At 37.6% G+C, this 26,706-nt stretch overlaps 1 protein-coding gene across 1 annotated transcript in view; it reads right to left on the bottom strand.

Annotated features, from left to right (window-relative positions):
• Positions 1-9,727, bottom strand: part of PLSCR5 (phospholipid scramblase family member 5) — a gene marked incomplete at both ends in the record, with an annotated part of 31,618 nt that extends 21,891 nt beyond the window's left edge. The window contains one exon of the mRNA XM_082654650.1: positions 9,625-9,727. Within this exon, the coding sequence (XP_082510776.1) occupies positions 9,625-9,727 (103 nt within the window). The remainder of the gene's footprint in view (positions 1-9,624) is intronic.
• Between the last annotated feature and the right edge of the window lie 16,979 nt (positions 9,728-26,706).

Raw genomic sequence — 26,706 nt, 5'->3', positions numbered from 1 at the left:
TTGTTTCACATGTACATGTCTAATTTTCCTTTCCTCTGTTACTTTAAAACAGAAAAATAGTAACTATTAAGATATTATTTCTTAAATAATGAAAGAATAGTATACTGGATCATGCTTCTTGGTTGCTAATGAGGGATAGATTTCTTGCATTCTCTCTTTCTGCCTACTTAAAAAGAGATTGATTTAAAGGACTAGAAAAAAATGGAAAAGAATCCTAGATACAGAGAAGAATCTGTCTGAAACTAAGAGAAGCTGGTTCTGGAACAAATATATCTAGAGGGGTCCCCACTCACCAAGATGACATAAAAAAAGACTCTTAATTTAGAGTCCTGTGCACAAACTCCCTGGGACAAAGGGTATCGCATAATCAGTAGATTGTAAAGCCCAAGGCAGAAGCAAAAGTTTAGATTGTCCATAGAAGTTCTTTTTAAAATTTTCTGCCTTGTACGTTTTCTTCAGGTAAGATGAAGTTAAGCTGAATGGAGTTCTTTTAAGTAGTCTGTCTTTACTGTACTTTGTCTTCTGGCATTTTTCTGACCTTTTATGCATAATGTAAACTTTTAACAGTTCATAACGGCATTTTTCCTTTAAAGAGTCTAAAAGTAGTGGGACTCTTCTGAGAGGTTCTGGCTCATTGCAAGCTATAGTACTAGAAGAAGAGCATTGCAAGCAGAAAACTGTACAGACATATGACATATCAATAATTATTTATTTAGATGTCCTTCAGGGTGTATGTTTGTGTCTCTGAGAGAGACAGGAGGAGAAGGAGAAGGAGAGAGAGAAAGAGAACAGAAGGGAATTGGAGCTACCAAGTAGACTGATGGGGAGAATTAAGAAGACATTTAAAATCATCAGAAACCCCAGTGCCCCCCATCAAGAACTGCTTTACCGTTTTGAAAATCTCTTTATTTCTATCATTATTTTAAATATACTTACCTTGTGCCTGGGTTCTTGTGCCTTGCTCAGTGTGGTTGCTTTGTCCTCCCAACATTTGCCTGCATCTTCAGACATCACCAAAATACTGCAACAAACCCTTCCGTGGCTGCAGTCGACAGCCCAGCAGTGCTCTGCATGCAATTGCCTTCATTGACAGCAGCCATATCACACACAGCCGGTGCAGCTGCAGCTCAGTGCCAGCCAGAGGACACCAATTGTTTTCTGCAATACATTCCCTTCACATTTCCAGCCTCGAAAATAAGCTTCCCCAAGCTTGGATCCCCCCAAGAGCAAAGTTCCCAAGAAATTGAGATAATTATTATAACAAATATACATTAAGTGCATAGACAACATACATTAGAGTTAATTTATGCTTAACGGTGCATATCTAGTGTTTTCTTCTGGTGCTATTTATAGGCTAGATCATCCTGAAAATGTTACTGCATTTAAATGCATGCTTTGCGAAGTGGTGGCTAAAAGTGTGGGACGTGTCCTATAAGCCACGGAGAATGTGGCTTCACTGAATGGGGTTGGAAAAGGAAGGCCTGTGTTTATTAGTGAACATCCTTTTTCTTGTTGTTGTCTAATGCGGGTCCTGACCCATTATAGGCATTCATGAAATGTTAACTCCAAGAACGAGGGAGTAGATGTTACCAAAAGCATTGTTTGTGGTTTGGGACTTCTTTCCATGTTTTGTCTACAAGCAAATGTATGAACTGTAAAAATTGATGAGAATTATAATCTTGCACCTGACCTCAAATTGTAGTCAGTTGTGATTTGAATAAGATGTATCCAAGTATGCTTTGTGTTTTTGGCATAACTAGAAATAATTTTGGGCTGGCTTAAAGCGAAATATATTTATGTTTTGCATAGCTGTATTTTTTCTTTGGCAATATCCTTAGTCATGTTTTTCTCTAGTTACTAAATAGATTCGAGTGCAATGTTGTCAATAGAGATATATTTTGAGCCACATATGTAACTTAAAGTTTTCTAGGAGCCACATTAAAAACTTAAAAGAGGGACTTGCCTGGTGGTGCAGTGGTTAAGAATCCACCTGACAGTGCAGGGGACACGGGTTCAATCCCCAGTCTGGGAAGATCCCATATGCCACGGAGCAACTAAGCCCATGCACCACAACTGCTGAGCCTGCGCTCTAGAGCCCACAAGCTACAGCTACTGAGCCCGCATGCCACAACTACGAAGCCTGCATGCCTAGAGCCTGTGCTCTGCAACAGGAGAAGCCACCGCAATGAGAAGCCCATGCACCACAACAAAGATAGCCCCCACTCACCACAACTGGAGAAAGCCTGCACACAGCAATGAAGACCCAGCGCAGCCAAAAAATAAATAAATAAATACTTTTAAAAAAATAATTAAAAAAACTTACAAGAAACAGGTGAAATTAAATGATTTATTTCACCAACTATTTCAAACATATAATTTCAACATGTGGCATTAGTCAGTTTTCAAGTGCTCAGTAACCACATGTGGATAGTGGCTACTGTACTGGACATGGAAATTCTAGCATAATTATCCAGAAAACGGCTTGGCTGGTGACAGATTAAAAGTTGTGTGTTAAGCTTATGTGTTTGTTTAAATACATATGTGCTTTAAGATAATTTTGAACTTCAATTTGTAATTTATAGTTTTTAAATAAAAGTAACACATTGATAGGGCAAACAAATTGAAATTATACTGAAAATGATAAATGAAAAGTAAAAGATTATCTTCTCCCCTGATACCAGTTCCTTTCCTCCCCAAATCATTACTGTTAACTTTTATGTGTATATTTTTAGGTTAAAAAAATTCTTCTACTTAAAATATGGGAATATAAAGAATTTCTAAACATATGAAATCTTATACAAACAGACCTGTACTGTGCTCAGCTTCTGTAGTAAACAGAGAAAAATTAAATAAGATACCATGACACACTTACTAAAATGGCAGAAGTTAAAAGTACTGACAATACTAAGTGTTGACAGGACATGGAGCATGTTAGCTCTTATGCACTGCTGGTGAGTGTGTGTATGGCCACAAGGATGTAGAAAACAGTTTGGCATTATTTAGTCCAGTCATCCTTTGGTATCAGAGGGGATTGGTTCCAGGAGGCCCCAGGTAAACCAAAATCCACAGTTGCTCAAGCCCCTTTTTTTAACATGGTGTAGTATAGTGAATACAGTTAGCCCTCCATATCCATGGGTTTTGAATTCATGGATTCAATGAACAGCAGATGGAAATTTTAATCTGTCATTGGTTGAATCAGTGGATGTGAAATTCTTAAATGCAGAGGGATGACTGTATATTATTGAAAAAAAAAAATCCATGTATAAGTGGCCCCAGGCAGTTCAAACCTGTGTTCATCAAGGATCAACTGTATATTTGAAGGTATATACAAAGAAACCCTTGCACATCTCCCACATGAGAAATATGGAAGACTACTCGTTAGAAGCATTGATCATTATAACCCCCAATGGGAAGCAACCTGTTGGTTTGCAAACTGGCCCTTGTACATGGAGGACAAAGAGAGACCAAAGAAAGAGGCAGACCACTCCAGATTGGTAGGTGGTAGTTTTAATAAGCAAGGGAACTTAGGCAGCTTGCTTGGGTGTCTGCAAAATGAATAGATCTCCACAACTGCTCACTAGAGTCTTAAAACTTATATAAGGCTTTGAACTGGATTCAGTCATGTATACTGTCCAGATGTTCTCAACAACACCTTGTATCTCAAGGCTGTGTCCATGGGGCAACTTCTAGCTTAGGGAAGGCAAGAAGAACACACATTCCAAGGACAGGGGAGGGACTGAGGAGCCTCTGATTGCCTGGGTCCAGCTTGAGGGTCAATTGGTGGTCACATCCTCTCAGTTACTTGATTACCTTCTCCAACACAACCAAAATTTCCATTCACAAAAAATGTGACAAATAGTTGCATACTTATATAATGAATACTCCACATAAATGAAGATGAATAAACTACAGCTACACGCATGCAATATGGTTATTTCTTACAATCATGATATTGAACAAAAGAAGTGAGTCATCAAAAAGTGCTTGTATAGGGCTACCCTGGTGGCGCAGTGGTTGAGAGTTCGCCTGCTGATGCAGGGGACACGGGTTCGTGCCCCGGTCTGGGAGGATCCCACATGCCGTGGAGTGGCTGGGCCCATGAGCCATGGCCGCTGAGCCTGTGCGTCCGGAGCCTGTGCTCTGCAACGGGAGAGGCCACAACAGTGAGAGGCCCGCGTACCGCAAAAAAAAAAAAAAAAAAAAAAAGTGCTTGTATAGAGTGATTCCATTTCTGTAAAGTTTGAAATGGGCTATAAACCAAATGCATACATAAAAACTAAAAGTATACATTTTTAGAAAAATAAAGTGAATATCAGATTGTTAGTTACCTTTAGAGAGATAAGGAAGATATGTGAAAGGGAGAGACCTACAAGTAGATCCTTAAGTCATGGCAACATTCTAATTTTTAACTGGTGTGATGTGTGGATAGGTGTTTCCACTCTAGAGAGTAATCTGGTAGTATTTGGGTATATACCGAGGGCAGATATCTCAGTGAAATTCTTCTGTTGGGACCATAAGGGAAACTCATGATAGCTAGTGGTGGTGAAGATTTGTAAGCAGCTTAGATTGTCTGTAACTGGGACAATGAATAAACAAAGTGTGGTGGATACTCACTGTGGAATAGCAACCAGCTATTAGGAATAATGAACTAGATGTACACAGATTAACCTGAAGAGACAGTGGTAAAAATGTTTATTAAAAAAGGAGGAACAGAACAAGTTTACTCTCTTGTTGGTATCTGCTGACATTGCTTTCCGCTTCTCAGTGATTTTAGACCCTGACTCTCTGTCACCTGTTTCAATACTACTTTTATCTTGACACTTGGAAAATACAATATATACATAAATGATCCCAACAGTGCCTGCCCTTTTACTTTCCTCTGGTGGTTTTGTTTCCTATTCAACCGCAGCCTATATTTTAAAAAGATATCCTCTTTATAGGTGTATCTTAGATATTTTTGGTGACTAGTGAATGCAGTCCTTCCATCATATTAAATTCATGTATCTTATCCTCTATTTCCTTCCTCTATTTCTGGCCTGCTCTCTCTGATACTTTCAATGAAACAATCTTTTGATGCACCGAGGCCTCCCATCCTGCCTACCATTTGCCCCCGCTTGATGTCTTCATTTGCTTGTTTATTCAGCCTAAGGTCTACGGAGAGTTCTTATAATCACACCCCTGAATATACATATTTCCTATTTTGTAGTACTTATTTAGCAAAAACCAACCAACCAGCAAAAAAAAAAAAAAAAAAAAATCCTGGTTAATTGCAACACTTTTACTGCAGGTCTGTACCTTACCATGAACAAAGGACACAAAACAATGCATATCAGTCCCAATTTTATATTCATGACCTCAAAATCAAGTGGTTCCTCAATGCTGCCAGATTACCATTTCATCCACTAACCTAAACAACAATTTCATGCCTTCTCTCTAAACAAGCACCTCCTATCCTATCCTTCTTCTCAGCTTATGACTTTGCATCCTACTTCACTGAGAAAGTACAACAATCTGAACATGACTTTCAGAAACTCCTACCACCATATCATCCACCTGTCAGCAACTATACAAGCACATAGCCTGCTTTCCCCAGTGTATCCATACATGGTTTGTCCATGCTGGTCACTTCTTGTGTGCACTGCATCTCCTCCTCTCAGGCACACTTAAGGACATTGTACCAGCAATTCTCTCCTTTCTCTCCTACATCAAGTTTCACTCTCTGCAGGATCACGTCCATCAGTGTACAAACTGCTGTTATAACTTCCATCTGAACTTTTTTTGACCCCCTCTCCTGTCAGCTACAGACCAATTTTTTGCTCCTTTTAGTAACAAGACTCCTCAAAAGAGATTTCTGTATTTGCAGCCTCTGACTTCTCTCCTTCTGTGTTCTCTTCACTTGCCCCACATGGACCTTTGCCTTAACCATTCCACAAAAAAACTATACTTTTGTTAAGGTTAATGATAATTTCCATGTTCTTAAATCCAGTGGTCAATTTTGTTTCCTTTCGCTTGATCTACTGACAACACTTGACACTGTTGATCATGTGCTCCTCCTGACACATTTTTCTTTTTTAAAAAAATTTTATTCAAGTATGGTTGATGTACAGTGTTGTGTTAATTTCTGCTGTACAGCAAAGTGACTCAGTTATACATATATATTCATTCTGTTTTATATTCTTTTCCATTATGGTTTATCCCAGGATCTGAATATAGTTCCCTTTGCTATACAGTAGGACCTCGTTGTTTATCCATCCTATATAAAATAGTTTGCATCTGCTTATCCCAAACTCCCAATCCATCCCTCCCCCACCTGCCTCCCCCTTAGAAACCACATGTCTCTTCTCTATGTCTGTGAGTCTGTTTTGTAGATAAGTTCATTTGCTGACACACTTTTCTTAATAGGCTTTAGCATATCCCTTTTTTGTTTGTTTGTTTTTACTGATCATTCTTAGTCTGCTTTGCTGGAGACATTTCTTCTTTCAAATGTTTATTTTGGAATACTCCAATGCTCAATCCTTAGTCCTTTTTTCCTATACATTCACTTCCTTGGTGATCTTGTCTAGTCTCATGGTTTTAAAAATGTTGATTACCCCAAAATATATCTCTAGCTCAGGCTGCTGTTCTGAACTCTCTGCTTACGTAATAACATCTCAAACTCAGCAGGTTCAAACTGAACTCCTAATCTGCTTTACCCGTCTAGTCATTGGTAACCCTGTCTTCCCAGTGAGGTCAAATCTTGTGGGTCATTCTTGATTCCTCTCTTTATCTCACACCTTATATTTCACACAGGAAGTTCTTTGGCTCTTTCTTCAAACTACATCAATAATCCCACCAGTTCTTATTACTTTCACTGTTTCCATCTTAGCCCAGCCATGATAATTCCATGCCTGGATTATTGCAGTAGTCTCGGGAATAGACTCCCTGTTCCTACCCTTGCCCCCTACAGTTAATTCTCAAATGCAACAGCAAGAACGACTCTTTGAAAATGTAAGTTAGATCATATCATCCTGCTCCTGAAACTTTGGAATGAGCTCAATGGATCCTATAGTATCTGGTCTCTATTATCCCATCTTCTGCTACTCTTCCCCTTAGTCTATTTTGGTCACACTGGCCTTCTTACTATTCCTAGAACATGCCTGGGATTCTTCCACTTTACGACTTGCTCTAACTATTCCCTCTATGAAATAGCATCAGCTTAAACTGACTTCGCCTCCTCAAATAGGTTGTTGAAAAATCAAACCTTGAGTTGTTTTACAGAGACAGCACTGTGGAGGTGCAGGACAGGAACCCCTGTCTCCAGCATGACCCCAGAGCCAAGAATCTTCAGTCTATGGAACTCAAAGAATAGAAGTGTTGTCACTGGAGCCCTTTACAAAGCAAGAAGTCCTTCCTTAAGGAAAATCTAGCTTCCAGCAGATGAGTAACTTATATGTACGAATTCAATATTAGCCAATCAGCTTCCAAGTTTGAGATTGCCCCAGCCCCTTAAATTTTACCCCTAACCTTGGATCAGCAAACGGATTTGAGAGGCTTGCCTCTTGTCTCTTTGCTCATCAACCTGCAAATAAGGCAGCAAGCCCTTGCTGAGTAACATCTATCTGGAATGTTCTTTTGCAAGATATTTGCAAATAATCTCCCTCATATCATTTACATTTTTGCCTAAATTTCACCTTTTATATGCAGTCTATCTTAATCACCCCGTTTAATATTCCTATACAACCCCCCTTTCTTCAGCTTCTTGGCTTGAAATTTATAGATTCTTTTTCTATTCAATAAAGCCTAAACTTATATATTGATCACATGTATGTAATAAAGTCTAAAGTTATCTTCTATACCATATCTTAATGTTTGCTCTTAGTTCTATACATAAAGTTTTCAATGTTTAACATTAGCTCTTTACCACAAGATCAGTATATTATTTAGGGCTACGTTTGTCATGATGTTGTGTTTTCAAAAAGGGCTTGTGGGCTCGTGTTTCCTGAAACCATGCATATCTGAAAATTTCTTTCTGTTGTCTTTACACTTGCTTGACAGATTGGCTGTGTATAACATTCCTGGATTATACTTGATTTCCTCTTTGAACTTTGTAGACTCTGCTCCTATGACTTTTTCAATATTTATGTGGTGGTCTGAGGACAACGACATTTCCCACTTTATAAGTGACTTACTTTCCTTACCTAGATGAATGAAGAATACTTTCTTTAGCCTTGAAGTTCAAGAAGTTGACTACCATGTTAGAAGCTAATTGTATTGTAACCCTTTTTTTTTAGTACTTTTTTTTTTTTCTAGTTGAGGCAAGTGGGGGCTACTCTTCGTGGCAGTGCGCAGGCTTCTCTCATTTCGGTGGCTTCTCTTGTTGCGGAGCATGGGCTCTAGGCACGCGCGCTTCAATAGTTGTTGTGTGCGGGCTTAGTGGCTCCGCGGCATGTGGGATCTTCCTGGACCAGGGATTGAACCCGTGTCCCCTGCATTAGCAGGTGGACTCTTAACCACTGCGCCACCGTTTCTTTTAGAAACACATAATCTTGGGAATTCCCTGGCAGTCCAGTGGTTAGGACTCCACGCTTTCACCGCTGAAGGCCTGGGTGGGGGAACTAAGATCCCGCAAGCCACGTGATGTGGCCAAAAAAAAAAAAAAGAGAGAAAGAAAGAAAGAAAAAGAAACACATAATCTTTTGATCCATGCATCCATTTATTCTTATATAAGAAAAATTTTCTTTTAAAAGAATTTTTCTCTTAAAAGTATTTTTCTCTGTTCCTTTAGTTGTGCTCTCTACTTCAAGGGTTATCCTAGTTTCATTGTTATTACCTGCTCTGTATCTACTATTTTTTTTTTAAGTGCTTTCATAACTTTGTTCATCTGCATTCACATTATTATCTCAAGAGTTTCCTATATTATCTTTTATGTTATGCATTTTACCTATATTATCTAGTATAATCTAGTTACTGGAAGTACCTGTTATTTTCAGATTATTTCTTAGTTCTGTAATGCTATTTTTGCCCCTTCAACTTGGTCCTTAGTTCTGCATTTGCATTTTATGCAGCTATTTTAACACTGTAAACTTAGTATTTTGGGTTTGTGTTTTCTTTATATTATTTTTTGTCAAGGAACAGTAAGAAATTTTTATTTATTTTCTTAGATAATTTTTCCTTCGGGAGTTAATTTTTTACTTCACTTTTGTATGCCATCATTTCATCCAACTTCCCTTTCAGCCAAATTCTTTTTTTCCTTCTTCCCTTTCTTTCATTCTCTCTTCTCTCATTCTTCCCTTCCTTTTTCCTTCTAATAGCATCTCTGCAGTATTAAAATGTTTTATCTTTCATCCAGCTCTGCCAGGATCTTCTAATCTATTTGAGGTAGTGTGGATAAATCCTCCATGATTTTCTTTTCTGGACTGATATATAATTCACAGAGCTCCAGTTTAACATCTTGTTTTTTAACAATCTATTACTATTATGTAGCCCAAGACCATGAAAATCAAGAGTAGAATTCAACCTGGACTCTGTGTTATCTTATTTGCAAGATTTGATCTCTGTACTCCTTTTTCCATTTGTTGTGAAAGATTTTATATCCATTTCAATGTCCTAAGTTGGCTGTGTATCCTGCTTCTGTTTGGTGGATACCCTTGTATCCAAAGTCAAGTGGGATCCTGGAGCCCTCCTCTGCTTCTGGCAAGGTTTGGCTGGGTAGTTCTTTTGTCACTTCTTCCAGCTGCCATTTCCACATTCTCACCAAGCAGGGGAACAGAAACACAATTGGAAACTGTTGCTTTTGCCCACAGAATTTCCAGAATGACTAGTCTACAAACTGGGGGGTTAGAGTTTGAGGGGTTGGGGAATTGCCTGGTAAAGGGGACTAGGAGACCGCAGTCAAGGTGTCTAGACCCATGGCCTTTAGTGCATCCATTTCTATGGGCTTCGTTCCTCTCTCAGTGGATCTGCCTTGCTTTTTAAGTTCTTTGTCTTTGACTGCTTTGCCTTCCGGCTGGAGACAATTAACTCTGGGAAAGATTGTTCATTCTGTCTTTCCTTTAAACATCCTTCCTGCTGGGAAAATCTAAATGAAGAGTCTTAGACATTTTTTCTTCTTCTTATGAGGCTCTGACACAGTAGGGAGGGGCTAAGTGTCTAGAGCTTTTGTCCACATTTTTCCTAGCCTGCCCACACATCTCTTCAGTGTGCTTTTCAACTGGGAGGAAATATTTTAAAATCAAAGGACTCAAGGCACAGAAAGAGATCTTAAAATCATGTATTATAGTATTTTTCCAACGAGTAGCTTAGATAGTTTTCAGTTTCTGTGTTAATTTTGATAGTAAGTACTGATAAATGCAAATAAAATGATATGCTTAAGTACATGCAACTAGCTACAGAGATATCCCTGACTCTGATTTCTTAATGCCCTTATCACTCACTATACTTCTATTACACCATATTATTTTTTCCTACTCAAACCCAGAAAACAATAAGAGAAATCAAAAAATTTATTTTAGTCTTTTGAATCATTTACATTTTTAAGTCAATTAGTAAATTTTTAAACTAATTTTTCAAAAGTTCTTCATAAACCATCTAACATATTTTGACCAGTTAATCAGGAGCAGGAATTTGGGTTTGCAGATTCATGCTGTTATAAATTGAGATAGTCTGTCCAATTTTTTTATGAAGAGGCGAAGGGAGATTTCATTAAATTTCAAAGGCCTGTCTTGTGTCTGAGCATCAGTGTGCTATTATGACACTAATGTCTCTTTCCTCATGAGGGAAACCTTTTTCTTTTTTTTTTTTAATCCCCTGTCACTTTCCAAATCATCATTTTTGAGACTCTACCAATCAAAGGAAATTGTGATTCTTTGAGCCTCTCAGCTGTACTCTTTGTAACCATGGAAACCAAGCCAAACTGTTACCAAGGTAACCTTCCTGAAGCTATGATCTCACTTTCATTAACAATTTTTCTTAGGATTAATAAATCTATTGAAAGTTGAACATAAATAATACTGTATTTGTACATAATTTATGGATTTGAGTATGATTATTTTTAATTCTCATTTAAAATTATATATAACTGGATTTATGGTTCAAGATGGAGGAACAAGCACAGTCACGTGACAATGTTTTGAGCAATTCATTGAGTATCTGAAAAGAAAATTAATTTGACCTTGATGCTGAGAATATTTTCCTTTTGGCACATATTTAGCAGCTAAAGGTTACTTGTATCCATTTTTCCCCCATATAACTTGATTCTGCAGTATTGTATGCCATATGATAAATGCTATTATTGGTCAGTTTGTATAATCAACCTATGGATAAAACACAGAGAATATGGTTATAGATAAATAACAGAAGGTAAATTTTAGAAACCTTGAACATAAAAGCAATTGTATACATTTATCCGTATAATGTTTGGTGAAACCAAGTGTGATTTTATTAAATAGCTAACCTAATATTGTTGACTCAAGAGGTACTATTTAAATGTATAAATCAGGAAGCTAAAGCATAAGCATATTTTAGAATAATTTTATAGATAGTTTCTTATTAATATTTAGATATTTGAATGTTTTTAGAATATTTTAAGCATATCTTCTGATATCCATCTTGAAAAAAATGTAAATTGTTTAAAAGAAAGTGGAACCAGGAGTTGGAAGTTAGTTTATAAGACTCATAGTTTAAAACTTTTATATGGTTTGACATTTATGTTTTAAGCACTAAGCATTTTAAATAAATAGCAAATCGAGATTTTTGTTGTTCTGAATTTTGGAATGGTGTTTTTCACAGTAAAAAGGAATGTGTACGAATTTTTTTTATCTCTCCAAATTGAATTTGAACATAAGCGTATGCCCTAGATTCTCTAGGAGGGTCCTTTTCCCCATAAACATTTCTCTTCTTCTGAGATTTTCCCTTTATTTCCTTTTCTCTCTTAGGGAGAAAGTACAGAGGCACATATCAGTGGACCCAAGGCCCTGAATTTGGAGCATGAGCACAAAGAAGGGCCAATACATGCACTGCTTGTATATGAATGAGGAAGGGACCCCCAGCGGTCAGGGTACCAAGAGGAAACAGAAGCACTTTCAAAATAGAACAAGATCAGAAATATTTATTTATTTATTTATTTACAAAGCCATTATTTCTAAATTTGTAGGTGTGGTGACCTAGGACGAATACCCCTCAGTCTACTAGTCAGCCCCAAAGGGACAAGTGTGTGACTTACAACAAGAACCCAGAAAGACAGAGGTGGGTGGGGTTGGCTGACATGAGAGGTATGTAAAAGGAATATAGCTACTCTGATTTCTCCCTCCCTTGACCTTCCCATCTCCCGGCTCGTCTCTGGCTAAACTCCAACAAGAAGACAGGGGCTTCTATTTTGTAGAACAAACAAATCAGTTTTTCTGAGTAGAGAGCAAGGTAGGGATAGGTGGAGATGGATAGAGAATGGATTTTTAGGGACAAAAGGGAAATACCTGCCATGAAACCCCTACCTTGAGACCCTTTTGTGATTTTGTTAGAACTGGGATTTTACTCTCATCTGTTAGAAAAATTGTTGTAATCAATATACAAATCTGCCATATCTATAATATGTATGGCCTTCATTAGATATGGCAACACTGTGCACTGTACCACCTGCTAAGCCATGGGTTGCTGCCTTCTGTTTGAGTAAAAAGACGCCAGTATTGGTATCTTTTGTTAATAATGCAACACTAACCCCTAAAAGGGAGCTACTATGAGTTTAAATTTCATTGCATCACTAAGGACACACTGATGGAATTCAACAGGTGGGAGCTGTCCCCATCAAGATGCTTCAGGTCCACCATCAGAGAATTCCTTTGAATTCCATTTTCTATAGCCCTTATTTAGAATACTTATTCCCCTGTTTGGAGAAACACACAGAGAAAATGATTTTCACTGCAGAAATCATGACTTTAAATAAAATTTCTTCTTTTAAAAAATCTAGGGCATCACTAGAGTCCTTGGTTCATTTGAAAAAGGGAATACTTGAAGGAGGTAAGGGGAAGGAAGGAAATTCACATGGTCTTGTTCACCTAAAACAAATAGACTACCAGTTATTTTTCCAGCAGAAAAAGAGTTTATTCAGAATCAGCAAAGAATTGCAGTTTGGGGTCTGCAACTATGGTGAGCCATGTGGAAGTAAGTCCCTAGCATGAATGGAGAGGACAGCTCTATTATAGAGGGAAAAGGAAGTTGGGAGGGCTACAGTAAACAAACAGTCCATGGCTTTTCATACTCTGATTTGTGACTGTCTCTCACTGACTAAGCTTCTTGCCGGGCAAGAAGAGGGAGTCTTTCTTCTTCCTGCTGGGCTCTGCTATCATGGAAGAGCATGAGAGCTGCCCCTCTATTTAACTGAGGTTTTTATTTATTAATTTTTATACCCTTATTATCTTTGTATCAGATGCTATGAGAGAAATTAAATATATTTAATTTAATTTAGTTAATCACAGTAAATTGATAAGGCGAGTAATTTTCTCTCTGTTTTACAAGTGCTGTGTATGTTTTTCACAAAATTCGGTTCCAGTTGTTCTTTGATTGCTCTACAGTTGAAGGTGATTATGAGTCATAAAATAACCAAAGTTAGGAGAGGAAAGGAATGTGAGAAGGTAATAGTCTAGATCAATGAATTTCTGACTTTGTCTCGGGAAATCCTCACATTCCAAGAGCAGGCCTCAGGGGCTTCTGAGTGTGAGGGGCAGGGTGTGGGATGCAGAGTGCAGCCAGGGGTGTATGTGAGGCTGGGCAGAGAGACTTTGGACTCCTCTTCTCTCCTTTCAAACAGAGCAGCTTTTTTTTTTTTTTTTTTTGCTGTACTTGGGCCTCTCACTGCTGTGGCCTCTCCCGCTGCGGAGCATAGGCTCCGGCGCAGGCTCAGCGGCCATGGCTCACGGGCCCAGCCGCTCCGCGGCATGTGGGATCTTCCCGGACCGGGGCACGAACCCGTGTCCCCTACATAGGCAGGCGGACTCTCAACCACTGCGCCACCAGGGAAGCCCCAAACAGAGGAGCTTTGATTTAATCTGCTTTCAAAATTTTCTTAATATTAATTATCTTAATATTCTCTCAAAATCACTTCTAATATATTAGTGGCATAAAGCTTTCAAACGATATTACAATTAAGGAGAAATGAAGCAATGGTCAGCTTGCTATTCACGTAAGAACCAGCATTGCCTAGTTTGCTCTGCAAACAAAGGTTCATTAACTCATTTAAAGCCAGACACTTCATTAAACAAACATGCGATCAGATACAAACAGTTCTTTAGGAAAGTGAAAGTGAAAAAGAGTAGAACGTGACCCACCTCCCAGACTAAAGATTCGTTTCATCCTCCTTAAGAGCTGGCATTTGTCGATTCTTTTGGGTCTCTGTGATCACCCTGTTACATTTACCAAGAGAACGGTATTTACTGAGCTATTTACTGAATTAATAAGCAACCGTAACCTGTCCAGTTATTGTATGAATATTGCCTTTTTATGCCTCTGCTGGGTCTAGAAGGGATCTGTAATTTTGCCCGGGTAGGTGGAAGTGTGAACTCTGCCTATCCAGTTACACAGAAAGCCTTAAGTCACTCTGTCACCAAGAGCTTAAAGAAAGAGTGAGGGAAAAAGAGTTCCAAACCGTTTTATTTCCTCAAATAATCATCTTTATTAAATGTTTTTAAATTGTAATATAATTGACATAAAGCTTTGTGCAAGTTTAAGGTATATAAAATGATGATTTGATATGTGTATATATTGCAGTCTGATTACCAGCAAAGCCTTAGCTAATACCTCTTTCATGTCACACAAATATCATTTCTATTTTTGCAGTGGGGACAACTAAGATCTAGTTTCTTAGCAACTTTGAATATTATAATACAGTATTGTTAACTATAATCATTATACGGTACATTAGCTCTCCAGGACTTATTTATCTACTATTTCCAAGTTTGTACACTTAAACAGCATCTCCCCAGTTCTCCCCCTCACCCTACCCCCATCCCTTGGTAACCACCATGATACTTTCTGTTTTTATGAATTCAGGTTTTTCAAGTTCCACATCTAAGTGATATCATACAGAATTTCCCTTTCTCTGTCTGGCTTATTTCACTTAGCATAATGCTCTGCTCTCAAGTTCCATTCATGTTTTCCCAAATGGCGGGATTTCCAAAACAGCGTTTTCTTGAGTTTAACTAAAATGAGATTACAAAGTAGGAGGCCATAGGGGATCTCACAGAGGCCCACCTTGTCCCTTTGGTTAGTGTGCCAGAAGAAAGGAGAGGATTAGACCCTCTATTAGTTTAAAGTAAACAAAGGGGAAAAGCTAAATTTGAGAGTTTTCAGTTTTAAAAATTGTTCTATTTAGCAAAAAACGCAGAGGGAAGGAATCACACGTTATCATCTAATTTTATTCTTTGGCTGATTTAATTCATTTATATTCGCATGCATTACTGCACAAGAGAAGTCACAGAACAAAACCAATTATTTAAGTGAAGTAGAAATAAACAAAACAATGGCAAGGAAGGAAAGTGAACATTGTAGTTGTATTTGGCTGCAAGTATTTGTAAATAAGGAAATCGAGTTAAGGGCTTCTATGTCATCTGTGTTTAATTTTTCCCCTCATATTTTATATTCTTTATAACCAGGAATTATCTGAGAAATGGTACATTGGCCTTTCTAAGTTGCTCCTCAGAAGGCTAATTAAAGTTAAAAAAAAAAAAAAAAGAATGACAGTGCTACAGAGTTGCAAAAAGTCTCCAAGTCTCAGGTGCTTCATTTCCTTAGCCTCAGGCACATTTTACAAGTAATTAGGGGAGATAAACCTAGAGGAAAGGTGATTCCAGAAACCATTTCTCATAATTCACTGTAATGTTTATTTGACCTCCCCTTCCTGGCAGAGAGTTCTTAAATCTGTGTGAAATCCTTTGGGCAGGAATCCATGTGTCACATGAAGGAAAATCTGGAGCATATTTCTCTCATTGGTGTCTGTGTCAGTTGCAATGCCAGAGTCTTTGTCTCCTTTGTTTGAATAAAAGCTTCCTGAAATAAACATCATTATTTGCCTTCTCAGCTTCTTCTCCCCACCCACTACCCGCCATTCTCTACCTAGACAAGCGCAATCTGGTTTTTGCTTGTTTCAAAACACTTTCCTTCTTTGACTTATTTGATATTATTTCTTCCTGGTTTTGCTTTTATGACCCTGAGGGCCTTCTTGCATTTACCTAACTTCTAATTTTGGTGTTACCTATGCTGCATCCTTGGTCCTTTTTTTGTGTGTTTCATTCTATACTCTCTCCCTGAACAATCTGATCTACATGTGCACTCTAATTTCTATCAACTCTCAAATTCATAATATTAGTCCTAATATTTCGATTTGTATAACACATTTTGTAAATGTGTTATACAAATCTTTCGATTTGTATAACACATTTTGTAAAACATGTATAAATAACTATACATATTGATTGTTCAGAAAGCTCTGATGTTTTATAAGTTGTACGTACACACCACCACCACCATCATCAACTCCATGACAAATTGAATTTTCAACACAAAATCTCTATTACGTGACTTTCTGCTGGCCAGTCATCACGCTGGACATAAGAATTAGAATCAAACAAAACACACATGTGGCCCTCCAGGAGCTCTAGGTCCAGCGACCCTGAGCATCACCCAGGTTTACCTCTTAAGAACTACTGTCCCATCTTGTTGCTCCCCCCCATGGCTTATCCCATGCTGTACTAGAGCTGCTTGTTTCCACATGTTCATCTCTCACTCATTGTGTTAAAAGGACAGCAACCCCTTCTATCCTGTTTATGTCTCTTTCTAACTCAATACAGATTAGTTGACTTAAACGAACAGATTTTTTCAAGTGGCGTATACCCGCCTTAATATTATATAAATTTGATGTACAAAGAAAATTCTTGTTTTCTCTCCTGAATTTCATTTTCATACTTGTGTAATTATTCTTCTCACAGGTCAAGGACATTGCATTTAATCTTTTAGAGCAGGTATTTGATAGTTATAAACAAAATGGAAGGCCTCATGTAAAAGGCAGTGACTTGTAGTTAATGTATAGCCTATAGGACCAAACAAATATATTTATAGAAATATAGCCTCAGACGTTAGAGAACTACCAACCTAAGAAAATGTTGGAATTTGGGGGGTACCATTCCAACTAGCATATGAAAGAAATGACAATTGTATCGAATCTTTTTATTTAAAAATTCTTACCATGTATTTTTATTGGGCCTATTATTGTAATGAAGAAACTTCTTTATTGAATTTAGTCTACACATCACAGTGAAAATCTTGGTCATAGTTTCTAAGATCTTTCCCTTATCTTAGGATAACATTATTCTGTAAAGTCTTTGACGTTGTATATAAATATTGGTATATATCCATCAATTAATTTTATGGGGTAAGCTCTTGTAGCTTTTATCAGATTCTCAGAAGGGTCTGTTTTCCTCAAAATGTTAAGAACCATAATGACATATGCTTTACTCTATATTATATCAAAAAATTGCTAGTGAAAAAGAAGAATTTTTCAGATAAAATGTCAAATGAATACCTAAAGCCAGAAAAAAAACCCAATCTTTTGTTTTTGAAATTTACACTACACAGAAACGCAAGCTCTCTTGATGCTGACCCTACAAGGGCATTTCTATTTGTATCTGAATAGATTCATTTCCAAATTTGGAGAGTAGCCCATGTTCCATTACCATGCAGCCCACAACACGCTTGAGATTGCTAATTAGGGTGCAAATTGTGGTGGTATTTCTGGTGACCTGGACATGTGTTCATTGGAAACAGAAATGAGCCCCTCAACTCATTTCACATAGGCCAGAAAACATCTGCCAGATGGTTACAGCTTTCAGTAACTATTAAACTGAATCTCATTTGAACAAAAGACTTAGATATATAGTGTTTGAAAGCTTATTCTGAAATTTCTAACATATCCATGGAGATTAATCTTAATGAAAAACTACATTAATCTACCTCATGCATTGTGATTAGCTAAAATGGATAATTCCCTCTCACTTTCTCCAAAGTCAAGTTAAGAGTGCCTTTATCCACTTTCATATAATGCTAACAAAACATCTGGGAGATTTATTGATATGAGAGTATCTATTAGGACTTCAAAATTAATTTCAATTCCCTGAGGTATCGTATTTTAATTAACAAAACCATGATCCTGTTCTATTAATTAGCATGCGGAAGGAATAAGTTTGAGATGAATGAATTCTAACAAAGCATTTATCTTCTAAAATAGTTTTTTAAAAAAAGCATTAACAAACTGGGTCTAATTTGTTTTATAATTTTAATAACACTCTTGAAATTCCATTCTGAAGAGTAATATAACTAATATTCATTATTTTTCATTTAAAGCTTTATTTTGGGTGTGCATATTTTTTAAAAACTTCATTATTAGTGGCACTATAGTTTTAACATTGAATCTTAAAGATTATTAATGTGAGCACAAGTACATTTAATATTTTCATTACATTTTCTGTTGAGTATAAACTGCATATTTATCTCACTCCCAGTGTTTTTCTTGCCAGCTTATGAAAATATCTGGGTATGCCACAGGGGATGACCACAGAGTAAGGCAGGTAGAATCTGTAAATAGCTTCCTGCACTGCCCAAACATATAATTTCTGCATAGTCATATATTTTACCCTAGATCACAGTTATTGGTATATTCTTGTATTTTGAAACTTAAATACAGGTAAAACATTTTAGGTACCAGTACAATTTACAAATTAGATTAATAGTGCATCTGATATCATTAAGAATACTACTATAATGGAGCATGTTGAACAATTTCAAATAATTTTGTCTTATGTCAAGCCACAAATGATGACTTCAGGCAGTATAAGATTAAGGAAACTGGGTTGTGAAAATCTAAATGGCATCATTCAAAATTCCTCATCGACATTTTCCCCTCACATATCTGCTTTGCTGCAAACATGTTTGTATTTGAAGGCATCAGAGAATTGTTCTCAAATAACACTCTGGAAAATAGAGTATATTTAATTAATATCAAATGCAAGGAAAAACAATCAAGGCTTTGCATACGGTTTCTGTTTTTGAACCTTTCATACTCATAACCTACACTGGAAAGGATCAGCTAATAAATACTTTAGGCTTTGTGGGCCAAGAGGCAAAATTGAGACTATTATAGAGGACATTAAATAACAAGTGAGAAATCAGGATTCCATTGATGACATTCAAAACATAATAATTGAAGACAATTTTTGGCAATATAAGCATATTAATCAGAAAAGTGGAATTCTCCTTTAGGAATAATATTCACTAATTGTGTTCCAAGTCAGTGTTTCCCATCATCAAAATCAATTGCAAGTATTCATCACAATGCTGATCAGTAATGAGATTTTATTATTTTATCTTTGAAAATATCTTTTCACAGAGCTAAATTCTGCCAAATACTGATATTAATCCTTGAGCACATGAAAGGCACTTATAGAATTCCGTTAGATTCTTCTCTAGACATTTGCCTTTTAGTATGTCATTACATTTCAGATTATTCCTTTTCAGTTGCAGGTTAGGTGGAAGCTCCTCACTTACGTAGCTAAATGAATTTTGAAACATGGAAATTTCCTTTGAACCTGGAACTATTAGAACTTAGGTTGAGCTTGAAAAGTATATCTCTTTCAAAATTGTGTAGTAGTGGAGGTATTTCTTTTTATCTTAACTTTTGACAACCTAGGTGGTGTATAAAGCAGCTTGACCTTACTTATGGTTCAAACAATATTAGTTGTCATCCAAATGACACTCCTGCAGTGTAAATTTTGCGTATAAGTACTGATATCAGTACTTATAGTTTTGCCTTGTAATTTTAGGTCAAATTAATTAAGAAATGTTATCAAGTCTACCACAAATGGTAATCTCCAAATTCATTCAACATTCAAAAAGAGTGTTTGAGGACAGTTCTTCTTGATCACAGAAAGTTTAATCTTGGCTCTGACCTCAAGAAAATTGCAATACAGTGTCACTTTTGAGTTATAGAATTGCTGTAAGGTAGAGTACTCAGCTTCTATTTCTGACGCATATTCACAGCATTCCTGATGATTACATCTAGCAGAGCTAATGGAGGTCACTGTTGACACTATTCATAGTGGCTTACTTAATATAAAGTCTTTTATTCTGGATGTACTTATTAATGATGCGTCTGTGTTCGTTTGGGTCCTCTAAGGGCAGAAGGCAAGATGGGGTTAGATGTGCAAGAACTATACTGAAGAAAACATCTGTGAGGGACAAATGAAAAGGGGCTGGAGAAGGTGGGGAAAGCCTTCTGACTCTAACGTAGTTCTGAATTCTGTGAAGGAGAGAAGGAAGGAAGGAGGGTCTTGCACTGCAGTTTGAAGAAAATTTCAGCTAAGGCAATGGGAGGTTTTGAGCCAAAGTTTTCCATCAGAGGAGTTCCTTGTGTGTTCAGTCTTTGGCTAGAAGCAGCATGTGGGAAGTGTGGCCTCAGCACAGTCATGTTGGTGGATTCCTAATGTAACAGCTTGGGCCACCAATCAATTACACTTCATTCAGCAAGATATTTGAATGGTCCATTTTCATGGCTGCCACAGTTTAGCACTTGCTCTACACAGATTTACTTCTCCACACTTATTTGGGGAGGAGCTCCTCCATGGTTCCCATGGATCTGTCTTCCTGAGGGGAAACTTAAAAGAGAAATTTATAGGGTGAACTAGAGCCTTGGTCATGGTGGTTGATCTCATTGGTTCTCATCTTTTTCCACCTATATGATCCATTCTAAAGCCCTCAGCTATCCCCTCAGCATATCTTGATTACTTACTTGGTGGTGTCCTGAGGGACTGAATGCTTGATGATCATGCCCTTATCAGGCCTGAGTTGCTGCATATATCTGTTCAGTGGAGCAAGGGAGTACTAGGAGGTACCCAAGTGGATAAGTTGGGTTCCACATGTGTTCCTTCTTGCCCCCATTGTGTAAAAGCAGCCTCACCAGTTCCTGCCACTCAGAGTCAGTTACCCTTGTTAGCATGGAAATTTCTATTTTTGTCTGCTGGCTGGTCTCTGGACACGAGGAGTCCTGGTGGACAAGGCGTCTTGGTGGCAGCTGTAGCTTATAATATAATGGAATTTTTGTTGATGACCTTGATAACAGTATAATCCTTTTGGCTTTCAAGAGCTCCATTTCTGCACAGCCCAGAGCTGTAGGATGGGAAGCACAAAATACCCATTGGGTATTTGGGAGAGATGCTATATATGGTCACTCTTACTTCTACCTTCTGGTCCTCAAATCTTTGTATTTTTCTATTGGGGACAAAACGCCATACTGAGGCCTCTAATTTAATACATACCAAAGTGTGGCATGCCATACTTTCAGAGAATTGCCTCTGAACTGGTGCTGAAACTGAGCCTTTAAAGCTGTCCCAGCATTCTGTGAGGTTGGCTGCTTCTGGATGGTTTGGTATGTGATATAATTATTGGATTCTACAGTCATGGGCCCACTCTCATACCTCTTTCACCACAAAGTAGGTTACCTGATCTGATGCTATGCCATATGAAATCCATAAACCCTGAAATATTGGTGCTCACTGAAACTAAGCAGGTAACAATGGCAAATCCATACCCAGAGTAGGCATCTATTCCTCTAAGAGGGAAGGACTGTTGGCCTTTCTAGAATGGAAGGGGCCAACGTAGTCAACATGTTCCAACTGGTCTATTGGTCTCCTCAAGTAATAGTGACATATTGTTGTCAAGAACTGTGAAAGAGTTGAGATTTTACTCTATTTACAAACTACATTAGCCTGCCATAGTTTCATAGATTTTGCCAGAAGACATGAGACTCCTGAATCAGAGAAAACAGGCCCTTTATTATGTACAGCAACAGCAGTAGTGAGAGTATCATCATCTTTGCTCCAGCCCCATTTCCCAAAAGGGGTTTGTGAAGAGGAATACACATGCAGTGAGTTGGACAGGACAGGAACCCCAACCTTAGGGAACCCAGATATTTTATAATGGGAAGTAGGTTTGTATCTTTTCCCCAGAAGGAGGTGCTATCACTATAACAGTGGATAGTAAACAAACCTGCCCCTTAACTCCAGGGGAAGACACGACCTCTGTCTTCAAAGTCTATTCACTATAAACATCCTTGAAAAGATAGTCCTGAACAAAAGTGGCCAGTGCCTCTGCTGGTAAAGCCTTCAAACGTATGAGAAACACATGGAGACTTGTTTTCAACAATCAGATGCACAGAGTTGGTCTCTGTTACTGAACAAGTTACATGTTCAGAAGCAGAAGTAGCTACATAGGGCTTGGTAAGTGAGTCCATGCGCTTGAGACATCCATAACCTCCATCTATGCCACTGTGACCATTCCTTTAATATACCCTTTATGCTAAGTCTGAAGTTGCTGATAATGAGATTAGCTAATATCTGTTGGTCAAGTAATTTTGTGTGCTTAGTTATCCAGGACCTTTTCTGTGGTGCATGTTTTTTGATGGGCATTAAAATTGCTACAAAGTATTTATACTTTCTGTCCATTCCATATGTCCAGACATATACCTCTACCCCATACCTTCTTATTTCTGAACTTTTGGTCCTTTCCAATGTTCTGACCAGAAGTTCATCTGTTTGGTTACTGCCTAGGAACCTATACATAGTCTCACTTTCGGCCACTTCTCACACAAACTAGATGAGCAGGTACACTCCTTGTTGATCTTCCCCTTGAGAAGATTTTCATCCAAAATATCTTTCAAGGCCACCCATGAATATGGTGGCCACATATTCTCCTTTTCCTCCTTCTTCTTCTTCCTCTTCCTCCTCCTCCTCTTCTTCCCCTTCCTTCTCCTTCTCCTCCTCTGTAGTATAAAGGTTTACTTCATCTACCAGGAATCCCATAAGATTTATTATTTGTAGCTAGAATATTAAAATATAACTGTTTTAGTTTTTAGAGAAAGAGAATTTATACACATTTCACAAGGCAAAAGATGGCAAAACAAACAAGAAGAGAACAAAAGGAAACAACAACCAAAAAGAAACCGGGCTTCCCTGGTGGCGCAGTTCTTGAGAGTCCGCCTGCCGATGCAGGGGACACGGGTTCGTGCCCCGGTCCGGGAAGATCCCACATGCCGCGGAGCGGCTGGGCCCGTGAACCATGGCCGCTGAGCCTGCGCGTCCGGAGCCTGTGCTCCGCAATGGGAAAGGCCACAACAGTGAGAGGCCCGCGCACCACAAAAAAACAAAAACAAAAAACCTTTGTTCTTTAAGTCACTTAAAAAAAGAAAAAAAGAACCTGAGTCTTTGCCTGGAAACACTACATACTCTTTTAAAATAGGTTAGAGCTTTAATGAAATTCAGTATTTGGTTAATTGATAGAAAATCTGGCATTTACTAAGACAGAGAATTTATATTGATAATTTTACTTCGGCTGCAGCAATGTGAATCCATACAACTGTACAATGAAGATGACTGTATGTCTAAAAAGAAGAACTTCTGGAGGAAGTAAGCAATGTCACTGTTTAACTACATAAGTTGTAACTGCGTTATTAGCTCTAATATGTAGTACCACAGGAGAGCTAATGGCATGGTTTGGGAAAAGCTTTACAGATTCTGAAAAACTAAATGACCTTCAGGACTCTCATTGAACACAAAGCTATTTCAGATTTCAGTCTTTGTGTACATACAGAAATTACTCTGCATTTCCTTAATTTATAATCTGTATGGGATTTTTTATATAATCTGAAATGTTAAATAAATATATGCCCTGGGACCAGGCAATATAAACTTAAAATCTTAATCTTGGAAACCTAGTTTTAAATATCTTGCAGACTCTAGTTGGCTATATCAATCTGCTTTCCTAGGAAATTATTTAAAACTGTAGGCTTCAGGGTAAGCAAAGGACATATTTCATTAATAGAAATGATCTTCCTAACAGAGAACTTTGTAATTCATGCAGTAGTCACCTTCCTGGGCCTCTCTTCTTCAGTTCACACAGTCCTAGACAAAACAAATAGCATAGCATGTTAGTCCTCTGCTCAAAACTTTTCAGTGGCTGTGGATGTCCTTAGAATAAATTCCAAAACTGTTACTATGGCTTTCAAAGCCTTACACATTCTGTTTCCTAGTTCCCAGACTCATCTCCCTCCCTCTCTGAGTATTACCTACTATTTGTAATGGGGAAAACAAAACTATCTATCAATCAGAAATGGTTGAATAAACTATGGTATATCCACACAGTGGAGTACTATGCAGTACTATGTAGCTATAAAATCTGTGTGTGTGTGTGTGTGTGCGCGCGCGCGCGTGCGCGCGTGTAAGTGCATATGTGTGTGTATTATGTGTGTATATATGATATATATAACATAAATGTGTGTTTATATATAGAGACCTATTTATATCTATAGATCTATCTATTATCTCTATCTATCTATCAATCCATCTATCTGGATGCAGGAGCAGGACATAAAAGAAAAAGATCAGATGACAACTAGACTTCACTGAAAATCTTTGTTTCATAGATTTGACTTTTCAACTATTTATATATTTCAATAACTAAAAAACTAATTTAAATTTGAAAATGGAATCCCTAAAAGTCAAAGTCAAAATGCAATAAATGAATCTGTGTATTTACCAGTGACATAACCACACAGAGGATAGAAAGGTCATTCCTTCCTGCTGATTTGGCTTCTATCTCCCAGAACATTTCAAACTTTTCTGCTGGATCCTTCTGAAAACAATTCATGTCCCACCATTTGGGGATTTCACCGGGTCATTGTGGCCTACAGGCAATGCATATGTGCTTCCCACGCCCATCATTCATGTGTCAAGATACTTCCTGATGGATTTTTAACATTAACACATCTCCAACTGAGAATTAGCCACCAGCTCCAGCACCCCATGAACTCTAGAAACCCAAGATCAAGTTCTCCAGCTGGTTGGGTTACATCCTTCCTACTTGTTTTGAAATGGATAAGAAGTCCCTACCTCAAAGGACTGGAAGATTGCCTGGCCCTCTGAAAATTCTCTCCAAAACTCTGTTTTCTTTGTCATCCTTGAATCATTCTCCTCACTACCTCTTACATACCCTTGTATGGGTGATGGGCTAAGGTGTCTATTTTTAGGTCATCACTTAGCAAGTTCAGCACAGATTCTCTGATGCCTCTTTTAAAATTGGGAAGAATTATCCTCTTTGTTTTCAGCTTTGGAGCTTCAACTGAATGAAAAAGTCCAGGTACAACAGGCATAATGGTTGAATAGCCCTGAACAAATTTCTATAAGAGTCACAGCCAACTAGACCATGGACCTTAGACAAACCATCACACAGCCAGCATTGGGCTACTCAGTTACCGTTAAAAATAAATACCTAATACAGTACCTCATGCTGAATGGTGATAAAGCCAAATGTTCCCTTTGTGAAGTACCAATGAGAGATAAATATAGATTTTAGCAGAATGACGTGGAGAATTTCCTCATTGCTTATGAAGCTCCCACACATACTACAGTCAATAAATAGAAAGAGATGATAAATGCCTAATCCTCTGTTGAAACATTATGGGAAATAAATGCATAATGTCTATAACATTAACAAAAAGTCAAGAAGTCGATGTAAAAGCATGTAAATTAGAGATACAAAATAAATTCCCCCAAAGAAAAAAAGAGGTAAAAAATTAAAGATGATTCTTGCTGAGGATTAGGAAGTGGGAGTGGGGGATTCTTTGATAATACAAAGAAAAAAAGAAGCAATTTAACTTGTAGTATAGGTTTCCTCCTTTCTCTCAAATCTATATAGTTTTTGTTTTTCTATCATGAAGTGCTAAACATTAGCATCTTCTTGCTCTTAAATATACATAAAGAAATAAACCTAAAATAATTGAGAAAAATAAAAACAGTCTATGAATCTGCTCTAAGTGTAATCATAACCGTGTAATAAGGAGATATTTGGGTGAGAAATTTTAGTTAACTATTTATGAACAAATATTATACGAAGAAATTGTTGATGCAATGAAGGAATAAAAAGGAAATTAAAAAAAAATATGACCAGTGCTCATTATGTGCAAATGTCTGAACCAGCTGGATCTCAAAATGATGCCCCTCCAAACTCAGGTTTACCTAGAGTAGGTTGTTTATTATCTTAAATACACTCGTAATGACTAACCTTGTTTGATGCAGTTTAGGGTGATGCACAAGAAAGTTTAACTAGAAAGTATAGTTAATATAACAGCTAAATATTTGGGAAAAAAGTTGCACACAATAAATACATGATGTATGTATAGAGTAGAATTAAATATCTGTACTACTTTGAGAGTTAAATATTTTCTTCATGTCTATTCATCAAATTGGATGTATATTTTATCTGTCTCTATATTATAAAAGGATATGCTCAGGTGGCAACCTTTTATTGAGAAGATCCTTCAAAGGAAAGTCCTTTTCTAAGCAAAAACATATTAAAAGATATTGACTCAGTATTGAGATAGTAAATATCGGGTATGAATGGTAGTCAGTTTAAGCTGGATGGTGTTTTATTCTGTGGGGGAGTCACGATTGCTGTTCAACTTCCAAACATCTGTGTATCCCTCAACACCCATTGTAGCTGCCATGCACTTTATCAAATTGTTTAAATCTAAGAGTAAATCTTGAGAGGTCCAGGGCAATCATGAAAATCCCTCTCCTCTTCTAAGTGTCAGGAACTCAGGCATAAGCCAGCTAGTGCATTGCATTCCCCTGGTGACAGTGA

Source organism: Grampus griseus (genome assembly GCF_964374135.1).
Source record: "Grampus griseus genome assembly, chromosome: 5".
Classification (NCBI taxonomy): Eukaryota; Metazoa; Chordata; class Mammalia; order Artiodactyla; family Delphinidae; genus Grampus; species Grampus griseus.
The sequence above is the reverse complement of the archived record's forward strand: the minus strand, read 5'-3'. Positions and strand labels throughout refer to the sequence as shown.